The sequence below is a fragment of the Leptidea sinapis genome, chromosome 23, assembly GCF_905404315.1.
Source record: "Leptidea sinapis chromosome 23, ilLepSina1.1, whole genome shotgun sequence".
Classification (NCBI taxonomy): Eukaryota; Metazoa; Arthropoda; class Insecta; order Lepidoptera; family Pieridae; genus Leptidea; species Leptidea sinapis.
This window is the reverse complement of record NC_066287.1, coordinates 5366035-5384668: the sequence shown is the minus strand read 5'-3', so window position 1 is coordinate 5384668 and position 18634 is coordinate 5366035. Positions and strand designations below refer to the sequence as shown.

Sequence of the window (18634 nt, the reverse complement as noted above, 5' to 3'; positions counted from 1 at the left end):
TTTAATTATTGCACTATACAAAATGTAAATTACTACTAAAATAAATAATTGTCTCTTAATACTTATTTTATTTGTATATAATCAGTAACGAATGATATTAGGTTACTACTAGGACTGGTGTTTTAATGTTAGCAGCTAACTGTTCCAGAATCTTTTAGAGGATTCATATTCTGGGTGTAGATAAAGTCTTGTACGCAACTGTTGATAATTAGGTATTAAAACACTCATGTGATACTATTATCACACTCGGCTTCGCCTCGTGAGATAAATCCACATTCGTGTTTTAATACCCCTTATTACACAACAGTTGCATAAATAACTATAACATCCCCAATCACCGTTTAAGTATGTGACTTTGTGTCGTAATATTTAATTCAGTTAAGGGTAATTTAAGTCATAAAAATAATATCACAACACCTAAGGATTGGCGAGTTGTAGTGCCCTTTATACAGAAGCCACTAAAAAGAAAAGAATAGACTGTCTAAACTATTGCTATATCTAAAAGGGTCACACGAAGACTGGGAGAAACAAAAAAAACAAAATGTACTCACTTCTAGAGATGAGTCGTACTCTATAAAAAATGTACTGAGTACGAGTATGAGTAGGTGAATGTACCTACTGGTTCCATAGACTAGCTCCACGAGTGTTTAGAAGTATGCGTCTGTGTCACCAAAGTAGGAACTTATCGTAGACGCTTGGACAGTAAACCTATAAAATATTAAGCCTTATATGGAAAAGATTTTACATAATATATAAATTATACATACCGACAATCAACCCCAAATCTATAAATGCACTCAAAATAGTTTATTCAAATCAGTTTTATCACCAATATTCAATATATATATAGATACTTAATTATGTACATTGAACATAAATTATTAGTAAATACTATCACCGTCGTATATGAAAAGCACCAAAATAATATTTATTTATTCAGACTGTTTGGTTATACTGTTGCGAAACACGTGTTCTAAATATAAAAATACTAGATTAAACAACTTGAACATAGTTATCGATTTTCATGCCACCTAGAACTTACTTCACGATGTTGAATTCAGGTGTCGGTGTGCGAGCGCATCGTAAAAATTCACTCATCATTTTTCTCCATCGCGCGAAATTACAACTTACAAATAATATGCACCGTATTCGCAAAACTGTCGAATAATTTTTAATTTGAATAAATGCGAGGCATATATATGCCTATATACCTATTCGCAAAACTTTTGAATTAAAGTGAGAAAAAATTTAGCTATCTATCCCTTTTATCTATACGCATCATAATTATTAAAACTATCGTAATTTCACAGCTATAAGGTCTATTGCCAATAGTCAAAAAACATCCTCCAACGCGTATTGCAAGACGCGTTCGGGACAGTGTATGGTGGTGGATTTAAAGACTGTTTTAACAGTTCAGGTACATTTTTATTTAGCTTTTGCAAGCGTCTCACGACTTCTTAGTACATACTTCTAAATACTCGAAACGCTTTCGTACGCGGACGAGAGACTCGGTAGGTACTCATACGTCTTGGGTGAAACCTAGTTTAAAACCTGTTACAGTATATACGCCTCATCTCTACTCACTACCTACCTCGCTAGAGCAATAGTGTTCTGTGCTTGTGTTCATTACTCTGTGGCACACTGCCCAGAAGATTAAATTCTTTCTGAAATTGACATTTGCGGGATACGCGTGTTTTAAAAGGTTATGATTGTTAAAAATAAAATAAAATCTAGTTTTAGATAAAGTTTAGAAAATTAGTTACAGTGACATTTATTTAAATTTATTTCAGATTATTTTAAAATGCAAAACGACGCTGGTGAATTCGTTGACCTGTATTGCCCGAGAAAATGGTGAGTTACTTTGTTAATTCATAATAAGGTTATGTATACTTTAATAAAATTTGCTCGAAATACAGATTTTGAATTATTTGTTTTTAATATTTAAATATGAATGTACACAAGGATTTCAATTCACTAAATGTATATAATTGTTTTGCTGCTCGGAAACAACGCATGATGAAATGCAACAGACAATGATTGTTGCAATTTAACGAAACTGTTTCTAAAAACTATATGACGTGGTGATTTATACATTAGATTAATATTTAGAATAACATCTCAACATATCCAACCACCACCTGGCTCGAATGATTGACAGTTCCAACAAGTACGGTCCGCAAGAAAAACTCAACAAGAGCGATAAAAAACTCAAGTAGGCCAAAAAATTATTTTTGTGTCTCCATAAATGCTAGAATAAAGCTTGATAATTATATTTTCATTTACAAATATGGTTAAAACGAAGTATAGCAAAGAATATGAGTTAAAAAATATTTTAATTGATAGAGCTTTAGTCCGCGAGTAACTGTACTAAATGATATTTTGTTATTAGTGAGTTCTTGCAGTAAACCGACTATAAATAATTATACATTTCAATAGTTCCATTTAAAAAAATTACTAAAATGTTGTTTTCAACTATTTTTCATTTGTTTTTTCTGTTTAAATGACTGAAACAAATGAAGAAAATTCATAAATTTTAAAGTTTATTAGCCATAAAAGAATGATACAACACAAGCCCCAGAAAGAATTTATGACATTTATGGATCTAATGCAGTGTAAGAGTAATACAACACTGGCTTAAGTGATCCACCAAAAATACTCAAATATTATGCCAGCACAAGTAACTCAAAGAATTGTTAGCATGTAATAAACTTTCTGATACAATTTAATATTATGAGATGTGTATTAAAATTCTTCCTTAGACAAACATTTTAGAAAGAAGCTAGTTTGATTACAATTGCCTTGCTAACTTACATAAATTGTTAGCCACCCAGTTTCATGCAATTGTGTATGGAGAATAGCCAGGAATAGGGGGAATCCCCTGAGAATTCCTCTACACCTATATCTCCACAGGTGTTTTGAGTGAACATATTCATGCTGTGAAGGTTTCAATTCACAGGAAAGGTTTTAAAATAACACTAAAATCTCTGAGAAGATTGGCACTTATATTGTTATTATTTATAATAGACTAAGCAGCTTTTGCTGTTGTGTCTATATCATTTCATATATCATCATTTCATTTCATTCATCAGACTTCAAAAAGGAGGAGGTTATTATATAAATAATTTGATCGGTATTTTTTTATGTATGTACACCAATTACTCTGAGATTTATGATCAGATTTACGTAATTTTTCTTTAGAAGAATTTTGCAGAATAGATGCCATTTGGTCTCATAAAAATTTTACATAGTTTGGCCGAGTAGTTTTCATTTTATGATCGTTTATTATGAAAATTTTTGTTAACTTAGATGATGTAATTGTTTTTTGTGTACGGCTTTTTAGGAGTTTTCATTCAGGTTGATTATATATTATAATTATTAACTGACACTAAAAAGTAAAAAATAAAAAAAACTATGTTTAAAAAAACCGACTTCAAAAACTGAAAAGTATCAAATAACTAAGAATTTTATTTAATACACCTTTACCTTTAATATTAATAAAATACTATTATTTGTATGTGCTACATATTGATAGCTTTGAAGTTGGTGCCAAGCCAAATGTAATAAGCCACTAGTGAGTACCTACACCTGCCATGTGTGCCTTTGAGCGGGATAGCTTCGCCTAGACTCTAGAAAAAAACAACTGTTTATAATATTAAGTTTTATTTTGTTTAGGGCTTGGCACCGACTTAAAACTTATTAATAGGTAGCACATATAAATAATAGCATTTTATTAATATTAAAGGTAAAGGTGTATTAAATTAAATTTTAAGTTATTTCATACTTTTCAGTTTTTGAAGTCGGTTTTTTAAACATAGTTTTTTTTAATTTGCCATATCTATTCATATGTTTGTCCAGTCTATTCTTAAACTGATTAACAGATTTTGATATAACCACATCCTTGGGCAATCTATTCCATATATGAATGACTGTTGGTCAGAAAGCGTTTCAATGGATTTGATGATGTTTTCTAAAAATGCCTGTACTCTCCCAATACTCACATCTGGTAAAACCCCAGGTGGCTCACAGACATATGCGTTTTCAAATTGATTAGCGAATATTTCAGCTACCTCTATTCACTTTGTTGTGATTTCATATGTTATTGGATTCATAAGAGCTGGCGGTATTTCAACTCTTGTTGATATTTGTTTTCTGACATAATATGCATAAAAGGCATTTTCCTATCAGCAATGTTTGATTCAAAATTGATCCTATTTTGTTGTGTTAACTGTACTATTTTATTTAATATGTTTACTGTAAAATATTAATTTTTAAATGGCAGTTACTATTATTATATTAGAAATTGAAACAACCAACCTAATGACAGAATTTCCAAAAAAAAAACTGTAAATAATTAATAAGTATGGCAGTGTATTCATCACAACTTATATATTACAAGTTGTGACCCTGGCATTTAGTTCACAACGAGTATTGTCCACAGCTCGGCGAGCAACAGACTCATCCACGCTAAGGACCACGCGTCCGTGCAACTGGTGATAGCGGACGTGGACCCTGCCACCGGGCGCGCCGCAGACTCCTCCAAGATGTACGTGGTGTGTGGCGCTATCCGCCGCATGGGCGAGTCCGACGACTGCATCGTGCGGCTCACCAAGAAGGACGGCATTCTGGCGAAGTGAGCACTCACAGCTACCGACACTGTCGCTTATTATTATTATATTAATCAATACATTAGTAGTAGCTAAGCGATCTCACTATCTCCATTCAGTTCAGGGACATTAGATGTTTCATTTTCGGGTCGCTTCAACTTATTAACAATAAAATATACCATACAATAAATATATGGCACGGGGCCTTATGTGGTTTACCACATGTTATTTTAAGACATATAAACAATTAAAATATGAGAATGAGTGATACAATGAAAATAGAATTGGATTATTAAAACAAGTAGAATCGGTATGGATTTTTTGAATTTGTTCTTGGACAGAGTTAATGTTGACATGATTTTTATATATATTTATAATCTTTATTGTGTGTGTGTGTGGGTTGTTGTTAGTGAACGATAACCACGACTTGTACTGTGCTTTGTGTTAATAGTCAACTGACACAACTCAAGTTGTCACAACTTGTTGTATGTGCGTGATGACCCTCAATTCTGGGATTATCACTTTAATGAAAAACAAAATTTTATGAACGATGCGGGATTCGAACCCATGACCTCCGGCGTTCCGTGCCGGTGCTCTAACCAACTGAGCTAACCGTTCGAGTACTGCCTAGTTATAAAATTCTGTTTGCTTTGTTCAACTCTCAGGTTGTGGCTTCATCTACAGGATCTACTTTACAGTTGATAACCTGCTCAACCCTAATATTTGCATATTGCAATTGCATATCCCAATTGCGGGTTCGAATCCCGCATCGTTCATAAAATTTTGTTTTTCAAATTTTATTTGTGTATTATCCTAGAAGTGAGGGTTATCACTTTAAAAACATAGCATATTGTTTAAATTATTTAGATTTGCAAGGGCGACATCTCAAGTCAATTTCGTAATATGCAAATATTGTAACTGTAAGGTATAGATCCTGTGGATGAAGCCGCAACCTGAAAGTCGAACAAGACATATAAATACAAGATTTATCAACTATACGTAACTCGAATGGTTGGCTCCGCTTGAAATATTCAGAATATGGCCGAAAATCCACTTGTTTCTGTGTTCAAAATTAAAAAAAAAATATTTAAATATTGTGTTAATGTGTATGTCAGTTGTCAGAGAAAATAGGACAAATATCAAACAAATAGTAATTTTATAAGTTTTTTTGGGTAATTTTGTGCTATATCTAGTAGACATACAAAGATTTTAGAACATATCCTTTGGAAGAAATTGGACAAACTGGAACTGGTTTATTTTATATATGCTTATAGAAAAAATAAAATAAAATATAGGAAAAAGATTCACATAGAACATTTTTTTTTGAGAATAGCTCATAAAATAAAAAGTTATTTATAAAAAGCCTATTTTGGCTCTTGTCAGCCGCTTAACATGTCACCCGTATACTATTTTGTCTTCCATGTCATTCAAATAAATAGGAATTATTTTTTGGGCAAAAAATGTTAAAATAAACTGCTTATCTAATGTAATGAATATTGAGAGCTTTTAAGCCTGAGGAGACAGTATTATCACAATACATATTATTTTAATACAATAATTCTATAAAATATATTTTTTTTGTTTCAGAAACTACTGACGTCAACGTATTGTTAAGCTCTTAATGTTAATCAATAAATAATTTACAAACAAATTGTTTTATTTTATCACCTGTAAACCTGCAAGCCAGCATATGAAGGGATCAAGTGCACCACCATACCAATCAAACTTGAAGTGGTTTTTATTAAATAGACGGATTGGATGGTAAACCGTTTATTGGGCACGCGCAGGTGCATTCAACAATATTATTATGCATGATTTTTAAAAATATTTTAATTTTGACTTTTTACATCCTAAAAGTTATCAAAAACATCAAATTAGTTAAAATTTTTTTCGGGCTACGGGATTCGCTTCTTTAACTCTACGATATATTTCGGCTATTAAAACGCGCCATAAATTGCGGGGTTTCTGTGACGTCAGACTATATATCAACAGTATATTGTACTTATAAATGTGTGGCCGGTTTATTCCATCGGTTGTACTGCGAGAACTACTGAACCGATAGGAATAATATACAAATTCAAATAATTTTTTCAAAATCGCTTATTGAACGTCAAGAACTTCAACCACCCATTAAAAAATGACTGCCTCAGACCTGAGTACGGGCGCGAGAATCTCAGCGGGCTTTTTTTTTTATATAAATATGGATAGCAATATAATATCGTACAATAAAAATTTATAATAGAGCCTGGGGGTGTTCGCTTCATTTCCAGTCTGTGGTATCTTTTCGCATACATACGTTTTTAACAATTCTTTTAAATTTCGTAACACATTTTCTGGCATATTGTAGAAGCATATACATAGCCCAATAAAAGACTTACACCCATATTCTAAGTCGTAAACCAATGATTTCCTCGACTCGACTCAACCTCACTGAGGGGTTTTAATATTCACAGTTGTAATTTTTGTCCTTACCTCAAACACCTTCCTCACTCGAGGTGAGTTTGAGTCGAGGAACCAACTGTCAAATGTGAGGTTGATCGCCATCTACCTTGAGGAAGTTTATAAGTAATTGTTAGCTACAAAAGACATTATTTCATTTTTTATAATGTCTTTCGAAAGTTTTATTGAATATATGTACGATAGTCCTTACGACTACTTATCGCGACGATATTTACGAGATGCAGAAAATCCGATGGAAATTTATGATGAAAATGAATTTCGAATAAGATTCCGCTTCACCAAAAATATTGTGGCAAGCTTTTTGTTACCCCTGCTCTTCCAAAATACTGGAGACAGCAATCGTGGATTGCCGATTCCACCCGTGATCCAAATGCTAGCAGCCTTACGATTTTACGCAACTGGAAACTTTCAAGTAAGTATAGATCGATAGTAAGATATATATATATAAATAAGTCGATCAGTCGTTTCAAAGATTGTGGCCAATGTATCGAAAGCTTTAGCTTTAAAAATGAGGCGCTTCATTAAATTTCCTGACGTCCCTGAGCGAGCTAATGTGAAGATTCAATTTCATCGTGTTGCTGGATTTCCTGGGGGTATTGGATGCATTGATTGTACCCATATTCCAATAAAAAATCCAAACCGACAAAACGGCGAAGTATGTCGCAATCGTAAAGGTTGGTTTTCAATTAATGTGCAAATAGTATGTGGCCCTCGGATGGAAATATATGATATCGTAGCACGCTGGCCTGGATCTGTCCATGACTCTAGAATATTTAATAATAGCAGGTGTTATATGAGATTTGAAGAAGGGGAAATTGCAGGTTTACTGATTGGTGATAGTGGTTATGCACAGTCACCATACATGTATACACCAGTCCATAATCCACAATCACAACCTGAATTCAAATATAATAGGGCCCATATCAGTACTAGAAATATTATAGAAAGGTTTAATGGTGTATGGAAAAGAAAATTTGCATGTTTGAATAGAAAACTGCAAAATAATCTGTCAAATACATGTAATATTATAGTGGCCTGTGCTGTGCTACATAATATTAGTATTGAGACCAATCAAGAAATGATTGAACCCTTAACCAATCTTGCTGTAGTTCCAGTACCTCACACTGGTGATACAGCACGAGGTAGCATTTATAGCAAGACATTTTAGTTAACACCTACATCGTATTATGTTTTTATATATACATTTTTTTATATGTTACTTTATTTTTTTAAATGTTACTTTAAGGAAAATTTAAATATTAATCTTTACTATTATTGTTCTATTAATAAGTTTGTTAAATACTGCTCACAACTAAATTTTTGGATGATTTATAAATGAATTAATACTAAGCAATAAAGTTTTTTATTACACAATAGAATTGAAATAAACATATACATACAACCTAATACTAAATTAATTTTCAAAATTTTTATTTTTAAATATTCTTAAACTTAATTCAGCCTCTTCTCTTTTGGCTCTATTGCAGAGGAGAAGTTCCTCTGCAGCTTCTCTTTCAGTTTTGGCTTTGAGAAAAATCTCCTCTGCTACCTTCACCATCCACTCCTTCTCAGCTATTCTGAGCTTATGCAGCTCCTCTTCCCTTTTCTGAGATTTTCCATGTTTGTTGACGGATATGAAATTCTTCTTGAATCACTCTGGTCCGTATATTTCTTGACTCTGAAATGTAAATCATATAATAAGACCTATATTGTAAATGTAAAACAACAATTTCAGACATTTATTGATTTTTTTTTTAAATAATAACAATAGGCCTGTGGTCTCCGTCTCTCTAACCATACCATGAATAGAGAACAAGTTAAACTGTCGACCCAGTCACTACCACTAACAACTGATAATAAATGTAAAGAGTTGCAATAAGTTATCTAAGCCCATCAACCAGTATTTAATCAGCATGGCGAGTTGAGGCTCTATATCCCCTATCTTCAAATAATAAGAAAAGACACCAGTGATGAACAGTCAGACATTAATTAAGTGGTTGATTATGGCAACTATTTTGCCTATTATAATGTGTTCAGGTATAACATTTTTTTATTTAATTGAATGTACATTCATTTTAAACTTTGACAAAATATTTTTATAACTACCTTGTGATGGAGCTGCACTATAATCAGTCAACCGGGACTCTGTCAAATGTGGAGGAGTGTTTATAATGTTTTCTGTAAAATTACGTATAACATTAATACTTAACAATAAACATAATATTATTTTTTATAATTTTAAAAAGGTTGGTTATTTTACCTCTTTCTGACACATGTTCAACTGCTGGTACTTGAGATGACATGTCTAACAACATCACATCATCAATTTGGATTACTGCCAAACAGAAAAACAGTCATAAAAAATCACAAATGGCAATAAACTTAATGCAGTAAGTACCAGAAGTACTTTTATGTTATTTACCTGCACTACAAGGTATGTTATCACTGTCGATTACATCTGCCAACTCCACATCTGTCTGTTCAGCGAGAGCATCCTCCAGTACTGGTACTAGGTATGTAAGCATTAGAGGAACCACCACCGGTCCTCATCCTTTCCCTTTTCTCTAAGGCCAACATACTTTTACGCCTGGTCCCAACATTTTTTAAGTTGAGCCTCAGTCCTCTAAAAATAAAGTGATAAAGAAATAATTGCTCAAATGTTTCGTAAAGTTTGCCTTAAGTGAATATAATAGAATAAAATATATTTTCAACTACAGTAAGTACTTACTTTTGAATTCGTTTCTATGGCATTGTACTCCTCTGTTAGGCTAAGCCAGGGATTTTTTTTAGCCACTGCGCTCCCCATAGTGGCTATCGAATTTAATTTGTATTTGATCACTAACTCCTGCAGACAAATCTTTTCGGCTTCATTGAAAAGCTGTCTTCCAGTTGCAGTCATTTTAAATAATTGCTCAATAAGAACAACACACGATTGAATTCACTTGTATACTGCGAAGCGAACAAAATATTTTCTTCTCCAAGCCACCCACTTCACAAATATCACAGTATTTTTTGCGCAAAACATGGGTTTTGTTTTCAAGTGCATTTAAGGAATTCGAATTACGCTGCGTTAATATTTGTTTATTTATGTGTTCGCTTTCATTTGACACTTCACTAATCACTTGACACAAGAAGTTGAAAGCCACAGATAAAAAATCGTCAATAATAAGGTTAGCATTCCTCCAAACGATGACGTAATTCATGAGTTTTACCTCGACTCACACTCATTCGAGGAACCTCATGAATTCCTCAAACTGACAACTATGAATACCAAACTTGAGTTCCTTTCAAGTCATTCCTTGAGGCCTCCTCGACTGAGTCCGAGTCGAGGGACTTTCGAGGTAACGACTTAGAATATGGGTGTCTAACTCGACTTAACCGAGAAGTAGGCATAACAAGTTTTGTTCCTCGTGTTAACATTGATTGTCACAGCTTCTAGCAAATTCCTCAATATGGTTATGAACATTATCAAGAATATATTGAGAGGCAACAGTCTAAATGTTTATTATTTAAAAAAAAATCTCTTAATGATTCTTTAGGAGCTAGGTTATCAATAGCGCGAATAGCCCTCTTCTGCAGCAAAAAGGTGGTATTTGAATCGGCCGCGCTGCCCCTATAACAATATACTATGGGCAATGACGTTCTATGCATATAGACAATGCACGAAATACAAAATTAAAGCCGAAAGAAATATGGCACATGATACCATAATTACCCTCGCCTCTTAGAATATTGACTTTCCGTACACAAAATACAATATTGCTAATTATTGTCCACTGGGGCTTTAAAAAATAAATATTAAAAAGAGTGGCTGTAATTTTGTTTTCTGACTGTGCTTGTAACGTCCTTTCATCTGTCTCATTCTGACAACCGAGAGAAAAAGGGATGTGAATACTTGTCAATAATTGTACTGTAGCTGTACCTACAACCAATAATATTAATAAATACAAATGTCTAATATCTAACTTGTAACGTAGCATTGTAGATCGTAGAAATAGTAATCGTGCATAATAACTGTAATAAGCGTATGCCGAAAGATTCGTTCTGAAAAGAACATTTTATTTTATATAACTTAATATTGGCTCTGATAAGAACATTTTATTTTATATAACGTAATATTAGCTCTGATAAGAACCATTTCATAATGCTGTACATCAACTCATAGAATCATACAGATCACCAGTAATAACCTCGTCAATGTACGAGCATCGTCACATTCTCTCGACGATCGCAGATATACTCACGTGATCAGTCACGTGTTACACAACCGCACAGCAAGGCCGAGCGGACTCGACTGACGAGTGAAGCGTCGGGACTCGGGGGTCGATCTTTTTTTTTTTTTTGCGCCCAAGCAAGGGAATGGGCTACCCTCCGGGATAACGACGGGAGGGAGGTGGTGAATGCTCATGCATACCAACGCAGCCTAAGTCTGCGTTGGTTATGTGGGACTCACGTGAAAACCTAGGTGCCTACCCACTAAACACCACCTGCAGTTGGCTTTGGGCAGGTGCCCTCTAAGCCTACATCGAAGGCGACCTTCTCGTGGGGAGAGAGGCGCAAGCGGCACTCCCTATGGAGTTTCCGCTGGGATATTGCACAGAAGGTGCTATCTAATTGCGACTAGTGACATCAGAAGGATGATCACAAACTAGAGGTGAATCTAAATGCATCTGATTATCCCCGGATGCCAAGAGGCGTTCCAGGTCAGACGAGAGTTTGTTAGGGGGATCGGAGAGGGCGTGTCTGGGCCTCCTGACTTGATAACGTGAGGGAGGGGGGGGGGTATAATCCGCTGCCTCCTTAATCAGGGGATTTGGGTGATTGTCTGAGGACTTAAAGAAAGTTTCAGACAAGCACTTTAGGTGTTGTTGGATAGTGGGGAGCCCATCATCAGGAGTCCCGGTGAAGGTCTGCGTTTCTAACGCACCAGTGGGCATTGACAGCCTTACGGCAGAAAATGGATTGGACTATTTGGAGTTTATCTATAATATTGGGTTTCGCATGAGCGAAAACTGGAGCGGCGGAAGTCATAACCGGTCGAATGCAAACCTTGAAGAGTGTTCGCTTGTTCCTAAAAGACATTTTAATGTGCCTACCTAACATACTGTTTACGCGGTACAGATAGAAGCGGGCGGTTCCGGTCACCTTCTGGACGTGAGGCCTGAAGGTGAGTTGGGAGTCGAGGGTCACACCCAAGTACTTGGCTGTGGACCTGAAGGGGATAGGGGAGCCTAATAGATGAATGGGTCGATCCCGGCAGAAGCGTCTGCGCTTAAAATCAAAACGGACTGCGGAGCTTTTATCCGGGTTGACCTCAATACGCCATTTCCTAAACCAGTCACCTAGCTCATTAACTGAGCGTTGGAGCCTGGAGAGGACTGAAGATATCTGTTGGGACTGGACGTAGAGAGCGGTATCGTCAGCGAAGAGAGAGAGTTGGACTCCATTTCTAGGGATGGGAATATCGTTGGTATACGATATGTATAGAAGTGGTGAGAGCACTGAGCCCTGTGGTACCCCAGCCGTGAGCAGGCGAGGGGAGGAGAGGACACCTTCGTGTCTGAAACGAAAGGTACGTTTGTGAAGATAAGAAGCCACTATGCGGACTAATCGGGATGGGAGGCCTAGAGCGTGGAGTTTATATTAATATATAAGGCCTAATGGCCTATATAAGGCCTAATGGCCTTCGTGCCAGACTTTGTCAAAAGCCTTTGCGACGTCGAAGAAGACAACGATTGTCTGCTTACGTTTGGGATAGAACCCGCTGTAGATGTACTCTACAATGCGGTGGACTTGTTGAGAACAAGAGTGTTTAGCACGAAAGCCGAATTGTTGATGTATTATTAAGGGAGGGCCGTCCGTTGGAAAGAGATGCTTTCTCATACGGAACAGAATAACCCGTTCAAAGATTTTCCCCATAGCCTTGAGGAGGCTGATGGGGCGATGGTTGGAGGGGATATTGAAGGGTTTCCCTGGTTTAGGAATCCCTATAACTATGGCCTCTTTCCAAGCGGTTGGAAAGAAGCAGTAGTCGAGGCAGGCGTTGAAGAGGAGGACAAGAAAGAAGATCATCTGCTCGGGGAAGTGTTTGAGCGCTAGGTTGGAAATACCGTCAGCTCCTGGAGCTTTGCGAGGTTTTAATCCACGGATGATGGATTTAACCTCCTCTACAGTAGTTGGAATGGGATCGTCGGTGAGAGGCAATGAGTTCAGACGGCTGACCTCATTCTCCACCGACGCTACGTGGAGGGGTTCAAAAGAAGAAGTGCTGGGTGAGCATTGTGAAGCAATGCTTTCAGCAAAACACTCCGCTTTATCCCTGTCCTCGAAAGCTGTACTGCCGTCGGGGCGTATCAAAGGCGGAGTGTGGAATATTGCGTCAGTACGAAGGGCTTTCGCCACTTTGTAATACGCCTGGTGTGAAGGGGAAATGTTCTCCATGAGTGAATCCCAATTGGAATTCCTCAATTCGGAGAGACGTAACCTAACTTGGCTCTGGAGGAAGTTAGCGCGTGACCTATAGTTGGGCGTTGGGTACTTGGCGGCTCTTCTGAGAGCTGCATTCTTGGCTCTAATGAGGTTCATGACATCAAGCGGGAGCTTATGGTTGTTAACCTTAACCACCCGCTCGTTGTCATGGAGAGCGGACTGCACTGTTTGGGTAAGTGCTTTTACCGTGATGTCAATCTTATCCGTACTATCGAAATAGTTGGACGAGATTGCATATGGTGAATTGGGAGCATCAAAAGTTGATGCAGGAGACTCCCTATAACCCTCCCAGTTGGTGAGGGTTTTAGGGTGAGTGGTGGTAGGGGTGGGGGCATGGGGCCCGAGCTTGAGGGAGACTGGACGATGGTCGGAGCCCAGGTCATCGAGTGGTTCGATCGCCCTTAAATTAAGAGCGACACCCTTGACCAAGGCGATGTCTAAAATATCGGGAGAGTGTGCTACGTTATCCGGGTAGTGTGTTGGAGAGGTGGGACTTAGGATGTCTAAGTCCATAGACCTAATTTGACGGCGGAGCTTGCCGATGTGATACTGCAGGGCATGGATATTTTTATACCAAGCTCTGTTGTACCGATCGGTGGCAGATCACAGCCCTGGTTCGATGCGTCAGTTAAAGCAGCATCTGACTGCAAAAAACAGGCGTATCGAACTTGGGTTGCGGCGATGGGCAGGATCCGAACTGCAAAGTTCTTAAGTGGAAATTTAACCGTTCCTCCAGATTTTTTAAGCGGCAAATCGCCCGTGCGAAGTCAAAGCACATCGTCAAAATCGGCGAGCAGCTTTTCAGTTACCCGACCGGAACACGCAAGTTCTGGTCGTTGTCGAAAGCTGCTCTCGGTAACTTCAACCAGCCGTCCATGCCGCCGTTGCACATGAGGAATGACACCCTGGCCCATAGGGCAAAAGAGAAAGCCGATCTCCAACTCGACTCTTGCCGACAACGGAAAAACACCGCCGACCATCCCGCGGTGTCAGAGCTCTATGCCTGAAATACAGTTGAGACAGAAAACTGTTAGGCGAGCTCTGTTTTTGTTGGACGTCAGGAAGTCGAGCGGGCCGGATGGCATTTCTCCAATCGTGCTTAGAACGTGTGCCCCTGAGTTGACGCCGGTGCTAACGCGTTTATTCCGGCATTCTTATTCCAAAGGCGTAGTCCCTGACTCATGGAAGTCAGCCCTTGTCCATCTGATCCAAAAAAAAGGAGACAGTTCGGATCCGGCAAACTACAGGCCTATTGCTATAACCTCCCTGCTCTGCAAAATAATGGAGAGCATAATTAGCCACCAACTTTTGGTATACCTAGAGGGTCGCCAGTTGATCAACGACCGACAATACGGCTTTCACCATGGTCGGTCAACTGGCGATCTTCTGGTATACCTAACACATAGATGGGCGGCGGCTATTGAAAGCAAGGGGAAGGCCTGGCAGTTAGCCTGGATATAGCGAAGGCCTTTGATCGTATATGGCACAAGGCGCTCCTCTCTAAACTTCCATCATTTGGGTTTCCCGAGAGTTTATGCAAGTGGACCTCCAGCTTCCTCACTGGGCGCAGCATACAAGTCGTAGTCGACGGTTTTTGCTCGAATCCCAAGCCCGTGAACGCTGGAGTGCCCCAAGGTTGTGTGCTATCTCCCACGCTGTTTCTTCTGCATATCAATGATATGTTGGACACCTGCAACGTACATTGCTATGCAGACGACAGCACTAGTGATGCCGTATACACGGGCCATGCAGGTCTCTCTCGGGAAAACGTCGACTAGTGCCGGGAGAAACTTGTGTCTTCTATCGAGTCCTCTCTCGAGTCGGTCGCAGAATGGGGTAAATTGAACCTTGTCCAATTTAACCCCCAGAAGACTCAAGTTTGCGCGTTTACCACTAAAAAAACCCCATTTGTCGTATCACCGCTCTTCGATAACACTTCCCTTAAAGCCTCGCCTAGTATCGGAATACTGGGTCTCGAAATCTCGAGCGATTGCCAATTCCGTGGCCATCTGGAGGGCAAAGTCAAATTGGCTTCGAAGAAGCTAGGCGTCATCAATAGAGCACGGCAATACTTCAAGCCGGCCCATATTCTAGCGCTCTACAAAGCGCAGGTTCGGCCACACATGGAGTATTGCTGTCATCTCTGGTTTGGCGCACCCCAGTATCAGCTCGATCCATTTGACCGCGTGCAACGCAGAGCAGCGCGAATTGTCGGGGACCCAGTACTCTGTGAACGGCTGGATCACTTGGCGTTGCGTAGAGACGTCGCTTCATTGTGTGTCTTCTACCGCTTTTATCACGGGGAGTGTTCCGAAGAGCTGTTCAACCTGATTCCTGCCACCGAATTCCACCGCCTATATGTGTGTGATACACCGTCTTAGCGGCAGTGCGCCTTACAACAGGTACAAATTGTGTTCGTTCCGTCATCTACTCCCTAATATAACGGTAACTGTTGGGACAGTAAAAGGCCACAGTCAGTAAAATGTTAATTTATTCATGTCGGCGGGGGGCAGGTGGCTGGTCAGCCGCGGCCCGCGCAGCCCGGGCGGCCTCCTGGCGGCGGGCGGCAGATCGTGCGCCTCTTGCAGGCACGCCCCTCCTGCACCAGCTGCAGCAGCAACCAGGCTAGCCACCACCACGCCGTCCCGAGTAGCACCATCTGCAACAGCGACAACACTCACGCTACCAGTACAGCTACGGCAGACGGAAATACGGTCAATGACCCAGAGTATTAAGTTGCGCCGATAAAATGTGATATCGATTGCATTTCATAGTCCATACATTCATTGATCGTTAACGCTTAGCAGTCCTTTCAAAGCACGGGTTGACTGTCGAGGAACTTACGCCCTACTGTCACTTGTATGAAGCCGTCTTAATGATTTAAACGCACGGCAATGAGTTTATTGGCACTTCACATTACAGATCAATATATTCCGTAGTGGTAAAATGCACAACTTTTGATATTCATAAGTGTCATTTAATAAAATAAAATGAATAAGCAATTTTAATTTGATTTGGTCTAGAGTATGATGTGCGAAGGCTAAACCTTCACGGCTAGTGAAGTTAGTACTGCATGAGTCGGAGGATCAGCTGAGATGGGGTGACGTGTGACGTGAGGTGCTGCGATAGCGTTACCTAAAGACGTGCAGATGACTCAGTGTTGTTTTTTCGTGGTCGTGTTCGTGATGATCACCAGTACTTGGGCTTGCAGCCTCCGGGACACCGCGGCGGCCTACAGGAAGACTTTTTCTTGCAAGCAAACGCACCAACCACCTGCGAACAAAAACGAGCGGCCCAAGTCAACAAACACAGAGGACAGCGAGAGCGCAGTGACGTGGTTGGCTCCCAAGCAGGTCGTCACATAGCAATCTGAAATTGATGCTTCTTGCTTATAGAGATTAAAGTTAATTAAAATTGAAATATGATCTTAGTGAAGTATAAGTAATATTAGTCATATGTCCAGGGACTATATCTGGCTATAAGACTGCTATAGGCCACGGATAAGTAAAATAAGGAGGACTCCGTGTCACCTTACATAACAGTGAGGCACGAAATAAGCCAATAAACGTGTAAATACATAGCCCCACGCATACACTAATACAAGCCGATCGGCCGCCATTATGAGATTCATGATGATGAGATGTCATTGTCTGTGAGAATCAGTTTGCGTCGCAATAAAATATTTTAAAAATGCCGTCGTGCGTTGTGAGAAAGTGTAAAAATAATACTATAAAAGTATTTGTGGATATATGACGCGGAGCGGCGGGGAGTCCTTCTTTTTTTACTAGTCCGTGCTATAGGCAAAATCTATTGGAAACACAATCTGCAAGAGTAAAGATAGTTACCTATCTTCCTTACAATAATAACTCCGAAGTATCTAAAACATTAGGAAAATAATTAAAATATACGTAGAAGTATTTCGCAGACTACACAATATGTATGTGGCATGAAATCCCTTGTGAATTTTAAAGTATGGAATCCTAATTGATACATAATATCCTAAGCATACAATGGCATTTTTGTAACCTTAATATTTGTAACAATATTATGTTGGTAATTAAATGTTATGCGCGACTCAAGAGTGCCCGAGAAGAATTTCATCCTGCGCGGACACGAAATGCTGCTCTACATCTAGAGTACCGCTGAACTACAGATAATGATAAATATCTAGTGATATGTATTAATTATAATGATTAACAGATTCAGCATCTATTGCTAGAACTAAAATGACAGAGGACCTTAATAACACAATTTCCAACCAACCTGGAACAGCAGGTAGAGTAAAAATAATATTCCAAAGTCAGCACTCTTCATGTTTGTTAATTTATTGTTTCGTTTTCGTGTGGTTTTCAGCCAACATATTGTTAAATTTATTTTAGTTTTTCATATTTACAGTCAATTTGGTTGTGACACTGAAAATTTCTTTTGTTCTGCGACTGTCATGGATGATGTGGTGTTTGTTCTTTTTTTTAGATTTCGACCAGTTTTGTGGAAAGAATAATGACAGACAAAATGATGAGTGCGGCACAGAATAATTACCATGACAGAGTATCGCGCGTAGACTGAGAGTTAAACATTGCTCTGTAGTATCTGGAAGACGTCTTTCCATTATATACACCCAACGCCAGAACGCAAGGGTATGAAACGAATCACGTATTGAACGTAATGAAAATAACTACTATACAAGAGCAGTACACAAATACTCGCGAATACTTTGTAGTTCCTAAGGTATAAATATCTTGTTCCATAACGTACAGCGCAAGTATGCACACGGACTTTATTACAATGACCATTTTTTATCACTGCACTGTGACAGAAGCTAATCAGTTGACCACAACTTGTGTGTGTGTGTGTTTTATAAAAGCCGGAGGCGCGGAGGATGGACAGACCCCGACCATGGATGTCTAGTTACACAAGGGCGGAGGGCCGCCCTTCCTCATCAGCGGAGACGCGCAGAACTTGTTGTATATGGTCACCCATCGTAAAAGTTTTAGTATAATTCCGTTCCCTCCACTCATATTCAACTAGATTTTTAACACTTTTGTCAAGTGTAAGTATGTGGTATAGTATAATCGGAATTG

At 38.7% G+C, this 18634-nt stretch overlaps 1 protein-coding gene, 2 long non-coding RNA genes and 1 pseudogene across 4 annotated transcripts; 2 read left to right on the top strand and 2 right to left on the bottom strand.

Annotated features, from left to right (window-relative positions):
* The first annotated feature begins 1609 nt into the window (after positions 1–1609).
* On the top strand, positions 1610–6255 carry LOC126971478 (40S ribosomal protein S21). Its single transcript, XM_050817811.1, has 4 exons — positions 1610–1702; positions 1791–1851; positions 4439–4630; positions 6192–6255. The coding sequence occupies exons 2-4, from the start codon at positions 1802–1804 to the stop codon at positions 6199–6201; spliced, it is 252 nt and encodes an 83-aa protein (XP_050673768.1). The 5' UTR covers positions 1610–1702; positions 1791–1801; the 3' UTR covers positions 6202–6255.
* Positions 6256–6984: 729 nt separating this feature from the next.
* On the top strand, positions 6985–8232 carry LOC126971288 (putative nuclease HARBI1; annotated as a pseudogene).
* A 176-nt stretch (positions 8233–8408) lies between these two features.
* On the bottom strand, positions 8409–10378 carry LOC126971487 (uncharacterized). Of its 2 annotated transcripts, XR_007730907.1 has the most exons (5): positions 9793–10378; positions 9487–9687; positions 9325–9399; positions 9171–9242; positions 8409–8742 (listed from the first exon to the last, which is right to left on the bottom strand). It is a non-coding gene; the product is annotated as an uncharacterized LOC126971487 (long non-coding RNA). The 2 variants fall into 2 exon arrangements; XR_007730906.1 differs by having other exon boundaries at positions 9487–10374.
* Positions 10379–16026: 5648 nt separating this feature from the next.
* LOC126971484 (uncharacterized) lies at positions 16027–18019 on the bottom strand. The gene is made up of 3 exons (XR_007730900.1): positions 17817–18019; positions 16689–16826; positions 16027–16212 (listed from the first exon to the last, which is right to left on the bottom strand). It is a non-coding gene; the product is annotated as an uncharacterized LOC126971484 (long non-coding RNA).
* Between the last annotated feature and the right edge of the window lie 615 nt (positions 18020–18634).